General features: G+C 40.4%; 1 protein-coding gene across 1 annotated transcript; it reads left to right on the top strand.

Moving 5' to 3' along the window:
• Positions 1-11,549: 11,549 nt before the first annotated feature.
• LOC139369550 (GTPase IMAP family member 7-like) lies at positions 11,550-15,888 on the top strand. The gene is made up of 3 exons (XM_071108795.1): positions 11,550-11,587; positions 14,205-14,288; positions 14,849-15,888. Exons 2-3 carry the CDS (start codon positions 14,207-14,209, stop codon positions 15,883-15,885), a joined length of 1,119 nt encoding a protein of 372 aa, XP_070964896.1. The 5' UTR covers positions 11,550-11,587; positions 14,205-14,206; the 3' UTR covers positions 15,886-15,888.
• Positions 15,889-22,072: the final 6,184 nt, after the last annotated feature.

Genomic DNA, 22,072 nt, shown 5'->3' with positions numbered 1-22,072 from the left:
AATTGATAGGATTCATATACTATTCAATAAATATAGTACCCAACATCTGATCTGGATCCAATTTTTCCCCAACAATGACTAAGAACAAAGAATGGTCAAAAGCCTCAGATCAGATGTTGGATATTATTTCACACTAATGCCTTGTTATCTGGAGGGCGGCCATTTGCATCTCCCCAATGGTCCTAATGTGGAATCCGTAACCATGCCGATATCATGGACAGTAATGGTTTCAGAACATTCCAAGATTTGGAAGATACATATACATTACCAGATACACACACATTACCAGATACATACACATTACCAGATACACATTACCAGATACATACACATTACCAGATACACACACATTACCAGATACACACACATTACCAGATACACATTACCAGATACATACACATTACCAGATACACACACATTACCAGATACACACACATTACCAGATACACATTACCAGATACATACACATTACCAGATACACACACATTACCAGATACACACACATTACCACATACACACACATTACCAGATACATATACATTACCAGATACATACACATTACCAGATACACATTACCAGATACATACACATTACCAGATACACACACATTACCAGATACACACACATTACCAGATACACACACATTACCAGATACACACACATTACCAGATACATACACATTACCAGATACACATTACCAGATACACACACATTACCAGATACATACACATTACCAGATACACATTACCAGATACACACACATTACCAGATACACATTACCAGATACACACACATTACCAGATACACACACATTACCAGATACACACACATTACCAGATACACATTACCAGATACACACACATTACCACATACACACACATTACCAGATACACACACATTACCAGATACATACACATTACCAGATACACATTACCAGATACACACACATTACCAGATACACATTACCAGATACACACACATTACCACATACACACACATTACCAGATACACACACATTACCAGATACACACACATTACCAGATACACACACATTACCAGATACATACACATTACCAGATACACATTACCAGATACACACACATTACCAGATACATACACATTACCAGATACACATTACCAGATACACACACATTACCAGATACACATTACCAGATACACACACATTACCAGATACACACACATTACCAGATACACACACATTACCAGATACACATTACCAGATACACACACATTACCAGATACACATTACCAGATACACATTACCAGATACACACACATTACCAGATACACATTACCAGATACACATTACCAGATACACATTACCAGATACACACACATTACCAGATACACACACATTACCAGATACACACACATTACCAGATACACACACATTACCACATACACACACATTACCAGATACACATTACCAGATACACATTACCAGATACACACACATTACCAGATACACACACATTACCAGATACACATTACCAGATACACATTACCAGATACACACACATTACCAGATACACACACATTACCAGATACACATTACCAGATACACACACATTACCAGATACACACACATTACCAGATACACACACATTACCAGATACACATTACCAGATACATACACATTACCAGGCAACTCTTTTTGTTTATATTTACAACTCAGGTCAGGTATGGTGGCCTGTAGAGTCCCTTGGGAAACCCAACTACCGAACCATCCAATGTTGGGATTTATAAATAAATGATCTGGGCTTCTGAAAGGACTGATCTCTATAACATACGCGCTATATATGCTAACTTCTGAAAGGACTGATCTCTATAACATACGTGCTATATATGCTAACTTCTGAAAGGACTGATCTCTATAACATACGTGCTATATATGCTAACTTCTGAAAGGACTGATCTCTATAACATACGTGCTATATATGCTAACTTCTGAAAGGACTGATCTCTATAACATACGTGCTATATATGCTAACTTCTGAAAGGACTGATCTCTATAACATACGTGCTATATATGCTAACTTCTGAAAGGACTGATCTCTATAACATACGTGCTATATATGCTAACTTCTGAAAGGACTGATCTCTATAACATACGTGCTATATATGCTAACTTCTGAAAGGACTGATCTCTATAACATACGTGCTATATATGCTAACTTCTGAAAGGACTGATCTCTATAACATACGTGCTATATATGCTAACTTCTGAAAGGACTGATCTCTATAACATACGTGCTATATATGCTAACTTCTGAAAGGACTGATCTCTATAACATACGTGCTATATATGCTAACTTCTGAAAGGACTGATCTCTATAACATACGTGCTATATATGCTAACTTCTGAAAGGACTGATCTCTATAACATACGTGCTATATATGCTAACTTCTGAAAGGACTGATCTCTATAACATACGTGCTATATATGCTAACTTCTGAAAGGACTGATCTCTATAACATACGTGCTATATATGTTAACTTCTGAAAGGACTGATCTCTATAACATACGTGCTATATATGCTAACTTCTGAAAGGACTGATCTCTATAACATACATGTTATATATGCTAACTTCTGAAAGGACTGATCTCTATAACATACGTGCTATATATGCTAACTTCTGAAAGGACTGATCTCTATAACATACGTGCTATATATGCTAACTTCTGTAAAGTGGTAAAACATTTTAAACAACCCCGTCCCCTTGTTGTCCCAGCAGGGTTTCACAGCATCTGGTCCCATACTAGAATACATTTACATGTGTGGTACTTTTAATAACCATTTAGCTTCAGCTGGACAATTATTAGAAAGGATCATCTCTGAAAAAGCATATCATTCTACTATAGAGAGTCTCCTGGTCACATGACCTTGTAGAGAACGATGCACTAACAGACTCACAGACTCAATCTTAATTTCCCCATTTGATGTCTATGATGTACTTATTATGTGCTATGCTAAAGGGTTTAAAGTAAAATAGCTGATTCACGTAATCCCTTCTTACTCTCTGCACCACTGATCACAGAACCATTGACCTATATATTATAACTTTACAGTTGTTTCTGGTGTTGTCCTTAAGATCTGTAAAGCAGCACATATCCTCCCCCTAAATAAAGGAGAAGATCTTTCTGACTTAGATAACTACTGTACAATTTGCCAATTATCTTACCTTTCCAAAGTACTAGAATCCCTGGCCAACTGTCAACTAATAACTTTTTAAACTTCTCACTCTATTCTTAATGTGAACCAATCAGGTTTTAGAATCCCATCTATTCTTAATGTGAACCAATCAGGTTTTAGAATCCCATCTATTCTTAATGTGAACCAATCAGGTTTTAGAATCCCATCTATTCTTAATGTGAACCAATCAGGTTTTAGACCTGGACAGAGCAGGTTCAGCTGCTACGCTTGTTTTTAGATGTGTTCAATTTCTTTGATCAGAAACATTATTTCCAAAGACTTGGCCACTGTTGACCATCACACTCATTCCAAGGTTGACTGAAATAGGCCTGGATCAGGCTTGTTGAAAGTGGTTTGAGAATGATCTTGTCAGACAGGACTCAATGTGTGATTTCTGATGGTGTCAAGTCTAGTTTCCAGCTACTGGGACCTGTTCTCTTTACTATTAATATAAATAATATATGTGTATCTGTTAAAACTTGTAATATTCATCTGTATGCAAAGTGGGCTTCTGTTTTAGGACTAGATCTTGCCTCTCCCTAAATAGCAGGAAGCAGATTGTACAGTCAACTTTCCTGACAGTTCTTGACTATGGTGACACCATTTACCAGATTGCATCAGCTACTACTCTTCAAACTTTGGATGCCGTCTACCATAGTGCGCTTTGCTTTATCATAGGGGACAGTTTTAATACCCTACACAGCTACATCCTGTATCAAAAGGTTGGCTGGCCACATTAAAGCCCCGTAGATCACTTCATTACTCCCTTTCTATTTACAAAGCTTTCCTACAGCAGCTTCCAACGTACCGAACTTTGTTACTAACGTATGAAAGAATGAGCTACCAAAGCCAATTGTAAGATTACTTAATGCTTGAGGTCCCTTTGATCTCCACCAATCTAGCTAAATACTCCTTTAGTTTTATTGCCCCAGTTGTTGGAATAACCTACAACATTCCTTATATTTTGTTTCCCTGGAGCCTCTAGTGCAGCTTATGACTCTGGTGTTGAATTATTTCAATGATTGTATTTTACCCCTTTTTTCTCCACATTTTCGATCTCGTCTCATCGCTGCAACTCCCCAATGGGCTCGGGAGGCAAAGGTTGAGTCATGTGTCCTCTGAAACATGACCCACCAAACCGCGCTTCTTAACACCCGGAAGCCAGCCGCACCAACGTGTCGGAGGAAACATTATTCAACTGACGACCGGGGTCAGCCTGTAGGCGCCTGATCCGCCACAAGGAGTTGCTAGAGCACGATGAGCCAAATAAAGCTCCCCAGCCAAACCCTCACCTCACCCGGACGACGCCGGCCTATTGTGTGCCATCCTATGGGGACTCCCGATCACAGCCAGTGACTCCTTGCGGATTGCAGTTCTTTCGATTGATTGTGATGGTTTGTATGGTGAAATTGTGGTGTTGAAGTTGTTCTTTGTGCTTATATTCTCCTTGTTCTATTTGTCATGTTAGTTTTTCTTCCTGTTTGGGAGAAAATGTTTGTATTCAGGGCACCATTGGGAATGAGACGCTGGTCTAATTTGGGCTACCCTCAATAAGTAAAAGTTAATAAATAAAAAATGCATAAACAACTATTGGAAAGGTCTTATTCTGAGCTAACCATTCAAAAAGTATGGTCAACAGATCTATTTGAATCTGAACAACCCTTTAACTAGAACAGAATATGGAAAAATATGGCATCCTGTAACCCGAACCATCAATTTATACAATGTGTGCAACCCAATCATCACCAAGTTGTACCAGGGTGCTGGTGGTATGTCTGAAGGCATGGCTGGTGGATTCCCTGGTGCTGGTGGTATATCTGAAGGCATGGCTGGGGGATTCCCTGGTGCTGGTGGTATGTCTGAAGGTATGGCTGGTGGATTCCCTGGTGCTGGTGGTATGCCTGAAGGCAAGGCTGGTGGATTCCCTGGTGCTGGTGGCTCCGATCCTGCAGGCGGTGGATCGTCTGGACCAACTATTGAGGAAGCAGACTAAACCATTCCAACGTTCCTGCAACTACCTTCCCTAACAAGCAACGTTTGAAATGCTGCTTTGAGTCAATGACTATTATCACTGTGACTCTTATCGCAACCTGTGTCAAGTCACTCCAGTTCACACTGACCGTAGTAGTAGTCCATCACAACTTTTTCCCACTGATCTTTGTCTATAGCGCCTGCTAAATTCAAGGCAGCAATGTTGTTGAGATCAGTCCATTGCTAACGTCATATCTTTTTAAAAAATCTGCTCAGTATCTTCACATACTGAGCAGCTCATGTTATAGACAGAAGCATGCTACATGGCAGACCAATCCGAACTCATCTCTTGGCATATCCAGCCCATCCATTATCTCAGACAATCATGACTAGCGGGAAGGTTACTCGCTTTTTCCGTGGCTAAACCGACTGGGCTCGTATTTGCAAATGGCAATCAAGTTTGTTTTTTAAGGCATTTCTGCCAACCAAGCAGTGAAGTAGCTAGCTTCTTGAATCGGGTCACATATGAACATTCTATCATTAATGAGCTCGAAAAGATAAAAACCCTCACATATATCCTTATCACAAGGGTTGTGTAAATATAGTAACTCTATCACAGATCACGTTTTGTCCAACAGATCATGTTTTGTCCAACAGATCACGTTGGTGTCCGGTTACTAAGCAAATGTTTCATAAGCTAAACTGACTGTTGCACACAAAGAAATAGGATCCGGGTACACAGGCACACCTTTAACTGGAAATTACATTACAAACACACCTCGTGATGAGAAGGACGTCATTTCATCAAAACACAACTCGTGATGACAAGGACTGTGAGGGAAGTCAGTGCATCATGGTGGTAACTTCAGAACAAAGCAGACATTTCATACACCTGTGGTAAGAGACAGGTATCTAAATAGGAAGGACTGTGAAACACGTCTGCACTGCACACTAGTGCACTACTTTGACCAGGGCCCTAGTGCACTACTTTCTAATAGTACCCTAGTGCACTACTTTGACCAGGACCCTAGTGCACTACTTTGACCAGGACCCTAGTGCACTACTTTCTACCAGGACCCTAGTGCACTACCTTGACCAGGACCCTAGTGCACTACTTTGACCAGGACACTAGTGCACTACTTTGACAAGGGCCCTAGTACTTTCTACTAGGACCCTAGTGCACTACTTTCTACCAGGCCCCTAGTGCACTACTTTAACCAGGGCCCTAGTGCACTACTTTCTACCAGGACCCTAGTGTACTACTTTGACCAGGACCCTAGTGCACTACTTTGACCAGGACACTAGTGCACTACTTTGACAAGGGCCCTAGTACTTTCTACTAGGACCCTAGTGCACTACTTTCTACCAGGCCCCTAGTGCACTACTTTAACCAGGGCCCTAGTGCACTACTTTCTACCAGGACCCTAGTGTACTACTTTGACCAGGACCCTAGTGCACTACTTTCTACCAGGACCCTAGTGCACTACTTTCTAGTAGCACCCTAGTGCACTACTTTCTAGTAGGACCCTAGTGCACTACTTTAACCAGGACCCTAGTGCACTACTTTAACAGGACCCTAGTGCACTACTTTAACCAGGACCCTAGTGCACTACTTTAACAGGACCCTAGTGCACTACTTTAACCAGGACCCTAGTGCACTACTTTGACCAGGACCCTAGTGCACCACTTTAACAGGACCCAAGAGCACTACTTTGACCAGGGCACTAGTGCACTACTTTGACCTGGGCCCTAGTGCACTACTTTAATCAGGACCCTAGTGCACTACTTTAACAGGACCCTAGTGCACTACTTTCTACCAGGACCCTAGTACACTACTTCTACCAGGACCCTAGTACACTACTTCTACCAGGACCCTAGTACACTACGGTCTACCAGGACCCTAGTGCACAATTTCTACCAGGACCCTAGTGCACTACTTTCTACCAGGCCCCTAGTGCACTACTTTCTACCAGGACCCTAGTGCAATACTATCTACCAGGCCCCTAGTGCACTACTATCTACCAGGACCCTAGTGCACTACTTTCTACTAGGACCCTAGTGCACTCCTTTAACAGGAAGGACCCTAGTGCACTACTTTAACAGGACCCTAGTGCACTACTTTCTACTAGGACCCTAGTGCACTACTTTAACAGGACCCTAGTGCACTACTTTGACCAGGGCACTAGTGCACTACTTTAATCAGGACCCTAGTGCACTACTTTAACAGGACCCTAGTGCACTACTTTCTACCAGGACCCTAGTACACTACTTCTACCAGGACCCTAGTACACTACGGTCTACCAGGACCCTAGTGCACTACTTTCTACCAGGCCCCTAGTGCACTACTTTCTACCAGGCCCCTAGTGCACTACTTTCTACCAGGACCCTAGTGCACTACTTTCTACCAGGCCCCTAGTGCACTACTTTCTACCAGGCCCCTAGTGCACTACTATCTACCAGGCCCCTAGTGCACTACTTTCTACCAGGCCCCTAGTGCACTGCAATCTACCAGGCCCCTAGTGCACTACTATCTACCAGGACCCTAGTGCACTACTATAACAGGACCCTAGTGCACTACTTTCTACTAGGACCCTAGTGCACTACTTTAACAGGACCCTAGTGCACTACTTTGACCAGGGCACTAGTGCACTACTTTAATCAGGACCCTAGTGCACTACTTTCTACTAGGACCCTAGTGCACTACTTTAACAGGACCCTAGTGCACTACTTTGACCAGGGCACTAGTGCACTACTTTAATCAGGACCCTAGTGCACTACTTTAACAGGACCCTAGTGCACTACTTTCTACCAGGACCCTAGTACACTACTTCTACCAGGACCCTAGTACACTACGGTCTTCCAGGACCCTAGTACACTACTTTCTACCAGGACCCTAGTACACTACTTTCTACCAGGACCCTAGTGCACTACTTTCTACCAGGACTCTAGAGCACTACTTTTACCAAGACCCTAGTGCACTACTTTAACTAGGACACTAGTGCACTACTTTAACCAGGACCCTAGTACACTACGGTCTACCAGGACCCTAGTACACTACTTCTACCAGGACCCTAGTGCACTACTTTCTACCAGGACTCTAGTACACTACGGTCTACCAGGACCCTAGTGCACTACTTTCTACCAGGACCCTATAGTACACTACGGTCTACCAGGACCCTAGTACACTACTTTCTACCAGGACCCTAGTACACTACTTTCTACCAGGACCCTAGTGCACTACTTTCTACCAGGACTCTAGAGCACTACTTTTACCAGGACCCTAGTGCACTACTTTAACCAGGACACTAGTGCACTACTTTAACCAGGACCCTAGTGCACTACTCTCTACCAGGACCCTAGTGCACTACTTTAACAGGACCCTAGTGCACTTCTTTGACCAGGGCACTAGTGCACTACTTTAATCAGGACCCTAGTGCACTACTTTAACAGGACCCTAGTGCACTACTTTAATCAGGACCCTAGTGCACTACTATTTAGAGTTTCTGTAATGCACATGATATACAGTGCCTTGCGAAAGTATTCGGCCCCCTTGAACTTTGCGACATTTTGCCACATTTCAGGCTTCAAACATAAAGATATAAAACTGATTTTTTTTGTGAAGAATCAACAACAAGTGGGACACAATCATGAAGTGGAACGACATTTATTGGATATTTCAAACTTTTTTAACAAATCAAAAACTGAAAAATTGGGCGTGCAAAATTATTCAGCCTCCTTAAGTTAATACTTTGTAGCGCCACCTTTTGCTGCGATTACAGCTGTAAGTCGCTTGGGGTATGTCTCTATCAGTTTTGCACATCGAGAGACTGAAATTTTTCCCATTCCTCCTTGCAAAACCGCTCGAGCTCAGTGAGGTTGGATGGAGAGCATTTGTGAACAGCAGTTTTCAGTTCTTTCCACAGATTCTCGATTGGATTCAGGTCTGGACTTTGACTTGGCCATTCTAACACCTGGATATGTTTATTTTTGAACCATTCCATTGTAGATTTTGCTTTATGTTTTGGATCATTGTCTTGTTGGAAGACAAATCTCCGTCCCAGTCTCAGGTCTTTTGCAGACTCCATCAGGTTTTCTTCCAGAATGGTCCTGTATTTGGCTCCATACATCTTCCCATCAATTTTAACCATCTTCCCTGTCCCTGCTGAAGAAAAGCAGGTCCAAACCATGATGCTGCCACCACCATGTTTGACAGTGGGGATGGTGTGTTCAGCTGTGTTGCTTTTACGCCAAACATAACGTTTTGCATTGTTGCCAAAAAGTTCCATTTTGGTTTCATCTGACCAGAGCACCTTCTTCCACATGTTTGGTGTGTCTCCCAGGTGGCTTGTGGCAAACTTTAAACGACACTTTTTATGGATATCTTTAAGAAATGGCTTTCTTCTTGTCACTCTTCCATAAAGGCCAGATTTGTGCAATATACGACTGATTGTTGTCCTATGGACAGAGTCTCCCACCTCAGCTGTAGATCTCTGCAGTTCATCCAGAGTGATCATGGGCCTCTTGGCTGCATCTCTGATCAGTCTTCTCCTTGTATGAGCTGAAAGTTTAGAGGGACGGCCGGGTCTTGGTAGATTTGCAGTGGTCTGATACTCCTTCCATTTCAATATTATCGCTTGCACAGTGCTCCTTGGGATGTTTAAAGCTTGGGAAATCTTTTTGTATCCAAATCCGGCTTTAAACTTCTTCACAACAGTATCTCGAACCTGCCTGGTGTGTTCCTTGTTCTTCATGATGCTCTCTTCGCTTTTAACGGACCTCTGAGACTATCACAGTGCAGGTGCATTTATACAGAGACTTGATTACACACAGGTGGATTGTATTTATCATCATTAGTCATTTAGGTCAACATTGGATCATTCAGAGATCCTCACTGAACTTCTGGAGAGAGTTTGCTGCACTGAAAGTAAAGGGGCTGAATAATTTTGCACGCCCAATTTTTCAGTTTTTGATTTGTTAAAAAAGTTTGAAATATCCAATAAATGTCGTTCCACTTCATGATTGTGTCCCACTTGTTGTTGATTCTTCACAAAAAAATACAGTTTTATATCTTTATGTTTGAAGCCTGAAATGTGGCAAAAGGTCGCAAAGTTCAAGGGGGCCGAATACTTTCGCAAGGCACTGTACAGTATTCTTTCTATATGTGACACTCAAGGTGCAGGTTTATAGTCACCAGACTTGTTATGGTTTGTTCTCCTATCTGTTGATACAGTGAACGACCATGACATCCAAGAGTATACAAAAATGAATTGATCTTGTTCTACACTTCATGTATATACTCTTTCTGTCCTGCTAAAGTCTGTTTGTTCAGGGAAGTGGAGGAAAGAACAGGAGGCAGAATGAGTTTAAGATTGTGTGTTGACAGCAACTGCAGTTGTTCTGAAGGTGGTAGCAGCACCAGTAGTATTTCCTGTTGCAGTGGGTTTAGCCTCTTATGTAGGTGTCATAACCAGTCATAAAATACCTACAGTGGTAGGTTCTGTGGGTTCTGACTCTTATGTAGGTGTCATAACCAGCCATAAAATAACTACAGTGGTAGGTTCTGTGGGTTCTGACTCTTATGTAGGTGTCATAACCAGCCATAAAATAACTACAGTGGTAGGTTCTGTGGGATCAGACTCCTATGTAGGTGTCATAACCAGCCATAAAATAATGTAAGATATGTCACAACAGGTCTAAATTAATGTATCATGACAATGTTATGACGATCTTATGACAAGTTATGACAAGTTATGTCAGCTGTTATGACATATGATGTAGTTATGACTGTGTCATAACATGTTATGATGCTGGGTGTCAAGTGAAGTGTAACCATTTTAAGTGTTTCTGAAATCTATGTGACAAATGAATGGTGGAAAAACGAATGGAACCCTTTCCCTGTTTGACAGCTGGGTTTTATGGGTATTATGACTCATACTGTGGTACTCTATGGAGTTGGAAAGAGAACAAACAGATCTGGGACCAGGCTAGACAAGTATAAAGTTACATTTGAAAATGCAGTTTTATGTGTTATTACATTTCTAACCTTTTTTTGTGTCCAATTGTCCAACATATTTCATCTTACCCAAATATGTGGCCTATCTTCTGATTCTAGCAAGCAGCCAAGGTTAAAATGAATAAGTACCTGTCCTGAGTTGAATAAAATTTGCCTAGCAGCACTCTCTCATTGGCTAGAAATGACTCGTCGCTGGGAAAATGAAACTTAATGTAAGGTGAGGCACATTGGGCGCTTTAGTTTTGAGTGAGTTTTAGACCATTCTATTGGTCGAGGTAAATCTCCACCCACCTGGGGCATCTGGCTATGCAAAACCAGCAGGACCACTGCTTCAGCTCTCTCTGTGACAACAGCAGACAACAATATACAGATCTGTGCAACACTAAAAGTGAGTATTCAACTTAACTACCTTACTAATTAAATGTTGTACAACAATCTACTCTACAGTACTTGAATAACTGTGACACAATATTAAGTAGAAAATGTAATTAATACAGGGTCTGTTAATATTTATGTAAATAATCATGTGATCACAGTGTGTTTGTATTTCTACACGTCTTAATATTGTAGAACAGTGAAAGGAGAAACATGGTTAGACTTTCACCTGAAACATTTACCTTGTTTAGTGCAGAGATAGTGCAGTATACTGTACCTTGTTTAGTGCAGAGATAGTGCAGTATACTGTACCTTGTTTAGTGCAGAGATAGTGTAGTATACTGTACCTTGTTTAGTGCAGAGATAGTGTAGTATACTGTACCTTGATTAGTGCAGTATACTGTACCTTGTTTAGTGCAGAGATAGTGTAGTATACTGTACCTTGTTTAGTGCAGAGATAGTGTAGTATACTGTACCTTGTTTAGTGCAGAGATAGTGTAGTATACTGTACCTTGTTTAGTGCAGAGATAGTGTAGTATACTGTACCTTGTTTAGTGCAGAGATAGTGCAGTAAACTGTACCTTGTTTAGTGCAGAGATAGTGCAGTATACTGTATCTTGTTTAGTGCAGAGATAGTGTAGTATACTGTACCTTGTTTAGTGCAGAGATAGTGTAGTATACTGTACCTTGTTTAGTGCAGAGATAGTGCAGTAAACTGTACCTTGTTTAGTGCAGAGATAGTGCAGTATACTGTATCTTGTTTAGTGCAGAGATAGTGCAGTATACTGTGCCTTGATTAGTGCAGATAGTGCAGTAAACTGTACCTTGTTTAGTGCAGAGATAGTGCAGTAAACTGTACCTTGTTTAGTGCAGAGATAGTGCAGTATACTGTATCTTGTTTAGTGCAGAGATAGTGCAGTAAACTGTACCTTGTTTAGTGCAGAGATAGTGCAGTATACTGTATCTTGTTTAGTGCAGAGATAGTGCAGTAAACTGTACCTTGTTTAGTGCAGAGATAGTGCAGTATACTGTATCTTGTTTAGTGCAGAGATAGTGCAGTATACTGTATCTTGTTTAGTGCAGAGATAGTTCAGTATACTGTACCTTGTTTAGTACAGAGATAGTGCAGTATACTGTACCTTGATTCGTGCAGAGATTGTGCAGTATACTGTACCTTGATTAGTGCAGAGATAGTGCAGTATACTGTACCTTGATTAGTTCAGAGATTGTGCAGTATACTGTACCTTGTTTAGTGCAGAGATAGTGCAGTATACTGTACCTTGTTTAGTGCAGAGATAGTGCAGTATACTGTACCTTGTTTAGTGCAGAGATAGTGCAGTATACTGTATCATGTTCAAGGGGGTCGATATTGGGTCAACAGCCGTCTTATAGCAGGTTGTTTTTGTGAGGGACACACCTGCAGGTTTTTGTCAGTACTGACTAAGGTTCCACTGCTTAGACGTTGCATGCATCAACCAATAGTTGACTGACAGATTGCAAAAACACTTGATAGGATTAGCTGATGTGTAAAATACCTATCCAGGCACTGTGAGATCTAGCGTGTGGTGGTTCATTTCTTTACTATCAAATGTGGAGAGACAAACTTATCACACAAGTCAAGAGTTATACTTAAACTAAATCTTTAATCACGTATTAATAAGGGAGCAGGTCAATACAACGCACACATATAAAGTGAATCGATTGAGTTCTCTACATTAATGTTGGCTGGTCGACGAATCACCCTCAGATGATCTATAGAATGGGTCACCTATAATTCATAGCAGACAGTATCTGCTGTGTCAACAGTTTTCATTGTGTAGAGACCAGTGTCTGTCCCTCCGACTCCATACTGGAGCCATGTCTCCCTGGTACTGTATAGAACAGAAACATTAACTCATGTTCTCTGGAATGCTCTTTAGGTTTTATCACCCAAAAGACATTGTATATCTCGTCTTGTCAGTGTGATCTCCCAGAGGCCATCCTCAGTAGAACACACAATAGCTATAAGAATCTTCTATTCTGTTGCATAAAACAACCATTTGATGCAATAAAAGTATCATAGCATAATCTTGCAATTTTTCACCATAGGCGTCAGCAACGTCTGAGGAACTCACCCTTTGTGTTCCGACACCTCCCGACTTACACGTTGTTTGTGTTCACCTCTAACTGTTCACATTAAGCACTGGTTTCAGTTATACTGATTCCACTTCATTATTGTCTGAACTGTTTGTCTGTCTACACAGTAGATGTGATGTTTGACGTTAATGGAACACGACCTCTAACTGGTCTATCTGGTCTTAACAGCAGCAGTCAGGCAACGGTAGAATAACCATGTTTAGAATGTCATATGAGTACATTATGTTCACCTGATGTAGGCTACGTTGTTAGGGAATGTACTGTGTTTATCCAGTTATACCACGTAACATTACTCTTTTTATAGTTTATAGTTTAATATTTTTTTTTTTTTTGAAAGTCAAGTAGCTGAGAAAAAAATTATAATTTAGTCCATCCTCATCTATAAACGTTGGAACTTTGCTGAACACTGCATGAGTCACCGAAGAAATGTGGACTTTGTATTTTGTAATGAGGTCATCATCTGTTTCCATGTTTTTGATTGGCTGCAATTGTAGTAATGGAACGAGGAAGAGGAAGGACTCTGAAGATTCTGTTCCTGTTGACACTCTGTCTGCAAGACTTCACTGGTCAATGCCAAGGTACACACACACACACACACACACACACACACACACACACACACACACACACACACACACACACACACACACACACACACACACACACACACACACACACACTTGTTTGTTTGGATCCCATTATCTTTTCCAGAGGCAGCAGATATTCTTCCTGGGGTCAACAGAAATCACAAAACATGACAAGTAACTAAACACTAAGAGACAAGGACAGTCACACAAATAAATGTATAAATATATAAAATAATAGTAAATAGTAATAGTAATAATAGTAAATAAATGCCATTCCATGAGAAGTTGATTCATCTTTTTTAATTATTTGTTTAATGTTGAACTAGGGGACTGTGAAGAGACCTCTGGTGGCATGTCCTGTTGGGTATATATGGGTGTATAAGCTGAATCGTATTTGACTATAAGAGAAGCATTTAATGTCTCGTCAACCCTCAACCAGGAAAGACACAGACACACACATACACACACACATATATGCATGGACATAGAGTAAGTAGCCTTATACCAAGACACCTACCATCAAATCAATCATTTCTTGTTGGTTTCCACAGTTTTAGGGCAGCCCTCTGACCTGAGGATAGTTCTGGTGGGGACGACTGGGGCAGGGAAGAGTGCAACAGGAAACACCATCCTGGGGAGAGAGGTGTTTAAAGTGGGGGCTTCTCCAGTGTCTGTGACTGCACAGAGTGAGAAACAGAGTGGAGTGGTGGATGGGAGGAAGATTGATGTCATCGACACCCCGGGACTCTATGACACAACAATGTCTCAAGAAGAGATAAAAAGAGAAATAGAGAAGGCCATCTACATGTCAGTCCCAGGACCCCACGCCTTCCTGCTGGTGATCAGACTGGGGAGGTTCACAGAGGAGGAGAGGAACACTGTGAAGTGGATCCAGGAGAACTTTGGAGAAGAAGCATCAATACACACCATCATTCTGTTCACACATGAAGATCAACTGAAGGGAAAATCAATGGAAGGGTTTCTGGCTGAGAGCAAAGATCTACAGAAACTCATCAATATCTGTGGGGGCAGATATCACTCCCTAAACAATGACAGGAGAGAAGACAACACTCAGGTTAGAGAGCTGCTGAAGAAGATAGAGGAGATGGTGAAGAGGAACGGAGGACAACACTACACCAACAAGATTTACCAGGAGGTCCAGAGGAAGATCGAAGAGGAGGAGGATAGGAAGAGAGAGGAGGAGAGGAAGAAAAAAGAGGAAGAAATGGAGATACAAGAGGAGGAGATCAGGAAGCGGGAAGAGGAGGTGAGGAGAGAGGAGGAAATGAAAAGAGAGGAGGAGTTGAGGAAGATAGAAGAGGAGAGACAGGAGGAGAGGAGGAAGACGGAAGAGGAGGCGAGAGCGAGAGAATGGAGACAGGAAGAAGAAAGAAGAAGAAGAGAAGAGAAATTGAATGAGTGCAAGTGGTCAGCGTTTGCCAGTATGGCTGCATTGGGGTTGGGAGCCATGTTCAGCTCTCCATGGTCGTTAACAGCAGGGGCTACATTAGCCGCTGTTAAAGGTTATGAATGCATGGGCACCTATTTCACCTCAGGTAGTTCCAACTCAGAAGACCAGAAGAAGTAAGATTTCCACATCCATCATCTCAGATTGTTTTGAAATTTAGATTAATTATTGTGTTATATAATATAAATAGAATTTGATCTCTGAGAAATTAATAAATAAATACAATTTATTGTGCCTAAATTTGACATTTTAATTGATAGGATTCATATACTATTCAATAAATATAGTACCCAACATCTGATCTGGATCCAATTTTTCCCCAACAATGACTAAGAACAAAGAATGGTCAAAAGCCTCAGATCAGATGTTGGATATTATTTCACACTAATGCCTTGTTATCTGGAGGGCGGCCATTTGCATCTCCCCAATGGTCCTAATGTGGAATCCGTAACCATGCCGATATCATGGACAGTAATGGTTTCAGAACATTCCAAGATTTGGAAGATACATACACATTACCAGATACACATTACCAGATACACACACATTACCAGATACACATTACCAGATACACACACATTACCAGATACACATTACCAGATACATACACATTACCAGATACACACACATTACCAGATACATACACATTACCAGATACATACACATTACCAGATACATACACATTACCAGATACATACACATTACCAGATACACACACATTACCAGATACATACACATTACCAGATACATACACATTACCAGATACACACACATTACCAGATACACACACATTACCAGATACACACACATTACCAGATACATACACATTACCAGACACACATTACCAGATACACACACATTACCAGATACACACACATTACCAGATACAGACACATTACCAGATACATACACATTACCAGATACACACACATTACCAGATACACATTACCAGATACACACACATTACCAGATAAAAACACATTACCAGATACACATACATTACCAGATACACACACATTACCAGATACACACACATTACCAGATACACACACATTACCAGATACAGACACATTACCAGATACATACACATTACCAGATACAGACACATTACCAGATACACATTACCAGATACATACACATTACCAGATACACATTACCAGATACACACACATTACCAGATACACACACATTACCAGATACATACACATTACCAGATACACACACATTACCAGATACACATTACCAGATACACACACATTACCAGATACACACACATTACCAGATACATACACATTACCAGATACACATTACCAGATACACACACATTACCAGATACACACACATTACCAGATACATATACATTACCAGATACACACACATGACCAGATACATATACATTACCAGATACACATTACCAGATACACACACATTACCAGATACATACACATTACCAGATACACACACATTACCAGATACACACACATTACCAGATACATACACATTACCAGATACACACACATTACCAGATACACATTACCAGATACACATTACCAGATACATACACATTACCAGATACACATTACCAGATACACATTACCAGATACACATTACCAGATACACATTACCAGATACATACACATTACCAGATATACACACATTACCAGATACACATTACCAGATACACATTACCAGATACACATTACCATATACACATTACCACATACACATTACCAGATACACATTACCAGATACATACACATTACCATATACACATTACCAGATACACATTACCAGATACACACACATTACCAGATACACACACATTACCAGATACACATTACCAGATACACATTACCAGATACACATTACCAGATACACATTACCAGATACATACACATTACCAGATATACACACATTACCAGATACATACACATTACCAGATACATACACATTACCATATACACATTACCAGATACACACACATTACCAGATACACACACATTACCAGATACACATTACCAGATACACATTACCAGATACACATTACCAGATACACATTACCAGATACACATTACCAGATACAAACACATTACCAGATACATACACATTACCAGATACATACACATTACCAGATACATATACATTACCAGATACACATTACCAGATACACATTACCAGATACATACACATTACCAGATACATATACATTACCAGATACACACACATTACCAGATACATATACATTACCAGATACACATTACCAGATACACATTACCAGATACACACACATTACCAGATACATATACATTACCAGATACACACACATGACCAGATACATATACATTACCAGATACACATTACCAGATACACACACATTACCAGATACATACACATTACCAGATACACACACATTACCAGATACACACACATTACCAGATACATACACATTACCAGATACACACACATTACCAGATACACATTACCAGATACACATTACCAGATACATACACATTACCAGATACACATTACCAGATACACATTACCAGATACACATTACCAGATACACATTACCAGATACACATTACCAGATACATACACATTACCAGATACACACACATTACCAGATACACATTACCAGATACACATTACCAGATACACATTACCAGATACACATTACCAGATACACATTACCATATACACATTACCACATACACATTACCAGCTACACATTACCAGATACATACACATTACCATATACACATTACCAGATACACATTACCAGATACACACACATTACCAGATACACACACATTACCAGATACACATTACCAGATACACATTACCAGATACACATTACCAGATACACATTACCAGATACATACACATTACCAGATATACACACATTACCAGATACATACACATTACCAGATACATACACATTACCATATACACATTACCAGATACACATTACCAGATACACACACATTACCAGATACACACACATTACCAGATACACATTACCAGATACACATTACCAGATACACATGACCAGATACACATTACCAGATACACATTACCAGATACACATTACCAGATACACATTACCAGATACACACACATTACCAGATACATACACATTACCAGATACATACACATTACCAGATACATATACATTACCAGATACACATTACCAGATACACATTACCAGATACATACACATTACCAGATACACACACATTACCAGATACACATTACCAGGCAACTCTTTTTGTTTATATTTACAACTCAGGTCAGGTATGGTGGCCTGTAGAGTCCCTTGGGAAACCCAACTACCGAACCATCCAATGTTGGGATTTATAAATAAATGATCTGGGCTTCTGATAGGACTGATCTCTATAACATACGTGCTATATATGCTAACTTCTGAAAGGACTGATCTCTATAACATACGTGCTATATATGCTAACTTCTGAAAGGACTGATCTCTATAACATACGTGCTATATATGCTAACTTCTGAAAGGACTGATCTCTATAACATACGTGCTATATATGTTAACTTCTGAAAGGACTGATCTCTATAACATACGTGTTATATATGCTAACTTCTGAAAGGACTGATCTCTATAACATACGTGTTATATATGCTAACTTCTGAAAGGACTGATCTCTATAACATACGTGTTATATATGCTAACTTCTGAAAGGACTGATCTCTATAACATACGTGTTATATATGCTAACTTCTGAAAGGACTGATCTCTATAACATACGTGTTATATATGCTAACTTCTGAAAGGACTGATCTCTATAACATACGTGTTATATATGCTAACTTCTGAAAGGACTGATCTCTATAACATACGTGCTATATATGCTAACTTCTGAAAGGACTGATCTCTATAACATACGTGCTATATATGCTAACTTCTGTAAAGTTGTAAAACATTTTAAACAACCCCCCCCCCCCCCCGTCCCCTTGTTGTCCCAGCAGGGTTTCACAGCCTCTGGTCCCATACTAGAATACATTTACATGTGTGGTACTTTTAATAACCATTTAGCTTCAGCTGGACAATTATTAGAAAGGATCATCTCTGAAAAAGCATATCATTCTACTATAGAGAGTCTCCTGGTCACATGACCTTGTAGAGAACGATGCACTAACAGACTCACAGACTCAATCTTCATTTCCCCATTTGATGTCTATGATGTACTTATTATGTGCTATGCTAAAGGGTTTAAAGTAAAATAGCTGATTCACGTAATCCCTTCTTACTCTCTGCACCACTGATCACAGAACCATTGACCTATATTTTATAACTTTACAGTTGTTTCTGGTGTTGTCCTTAAGATCTGTAAAGCAGCACATATCCTCCCCTTAAATAAAGGAGGAGATCTTTCTGACTTAGATAACTACTGTACAATTTGCCAATTATCTTACCTTTCCAAAGTACTAGAATCCCTGGCCAACTGTCAACTAAGAACTTTTTAAACTTCTCACTCTATTCTTAATGTGAACCAATCAGGTTTTAGAATCCCATCTATTCTTAATGTGAACCAATCAGGTTTTAGAATCCCATCTATTCTTAATGTGAACCAATCAGGTTTTAGAATCCCATCTATTCTTAATGTGATCCAATCAGGTTTTAGAATCCCATCTATTCTTAATGTGAACCAATCAGGTTTTAGACCTGGACAGAGCAGGTTCAGCTGCTACGCTTGTTTTTAGATGTGTTCAATTTCTTTGATCAGAAACATTATTTCCAAAGACTTGGCCACTGTTGACCATCACACTCATTCCAAGGTTGACTGAAATAGGCCTGGATCAGGCTTGTTGAAAGTGGTTTGAGAATGATCTTGTCAGACAGGACTCAATGTGTGATTTCTGATGGTGTCAAGTCTAGTTTCCAGCTACTGGGACCTGTCCTCTTTACTATTAATATAAATAATATATGTGTACCTGTTAAAACTTGTAATATTCATCTGTATGCAAAGTGGGCTTCTGTTTTAGGACTAGATCTTGCCTCTCCCTAAATAGCAGGAAGCAGATTGTACAGTCAACTTTCCTGACAGTTCTTGACTATGGTGACACCATTTACCAGATTGCATCAGCTACTACTCTTCAAACTTTGGATGCCGTCTACCATAGTGCGCTTTGCTTTATCATAGGGGACAGTTTTAATACTCTACACAGCTACATCCTGTATCAAAAGGTTGGCTGGCCCACATTAAAGCCCCGTAGATCACTTAATTACTCCCTTTCTGTTTACAAAGCTTTCCTACAGCAGCTTCCAACGTACCGAACTTTGTTACTAACGTATGAAAGAATGAGCTACCAAAGCCAATCGTAAGATTACTTAATGCTTGAGGTCCCTTTGGTCTCCACCAATCTAGCTAAATACTCCTTTAGTTTTATTGCCCCAGTTGTTGGAATAACCTACAACATTCCTTATATTTTGTTTCCCTGGAGCCTCTAGTGCAGCTTAGGACTCTGGTGTTGAATTATTTCAATGAAGATTGTATTTTACCCCTTTTTTCTCCACATTTTCGATCTCGTCTCATCGCTGCAACTCCCCAATGGGCTCGGGAGGCAAAGGTTGAGTCATGTGTCCTCTGAAACATGACCCACCAAACCACGCTTCTTAACACCCGGAAGCCAGCCGCACCAACGTGTCGGAGGAAATACTATTTAACTGACGACCGGGTTAGATTGCAGGCGCCCGACCCGCCACAAGGAGTCACTAGAGCGCGATGAGCCAAGTAAAGCCTCCCCCCCCGGCCAAACCCTCCCCTCACCCGGACGATGCCAGCCTATTGTGTGCCATCCTATGGGGACCCCCGATCACAGCCAGTTGTGATACAGCCTGGGATTGAACCCGGGTCTGTAGCGACACCCCTAGCACTGTGATAAAGGGCTTTAGACCGCTGTGCCACTCGGTGGGCGGATTGCAGTTCTTTCGATTGATTGTGGTGGTTTATATGTTGAAATTGTGGTGTTGAAGTTGTGCTTATATTCTCCTTGTTCTATTTGTCATGTTAGTTTTTCTTCCTGTTTGGGAGAAAATGTTTGTATTCAGGGCACCATTGGGAATGAGACCCTGGTCTAATTTGGGCTACCCTCAATAAGTAAAAGTTAATAAATAAAAAATGTATAAACAACTATTGGAAAGGTCTTCTTCTGAGCTAACCATTCAAAAAGTAGGGTCCACAGGTCTAACTGAATCTGAACAACCCTTTAACTGTAACAGAATATGGAAAAATATGGCATCCTGTAACCCGAACCATCAATTTATACAATGTGTGCAACT

Source organism: Oncorhynchus clarkii, chromosome 17 (assembly GCF_045791955.1).
Source record: "Oncorhynchus clarkii lewisi isolate Uvic-CL-2024 chromosome 17, UVic_Ocla_1.0, whole genome shotgun sequence".
NCBI lineage: Eukaryota > Metazoa > Chordata > Actinopteri > Salmoniformes > Salmonidae > Oncorhynchus > Oncorhynchus clarkii.
This window is presented reverse-complemented; position numbering and strand designations above follow the sequence as displayed.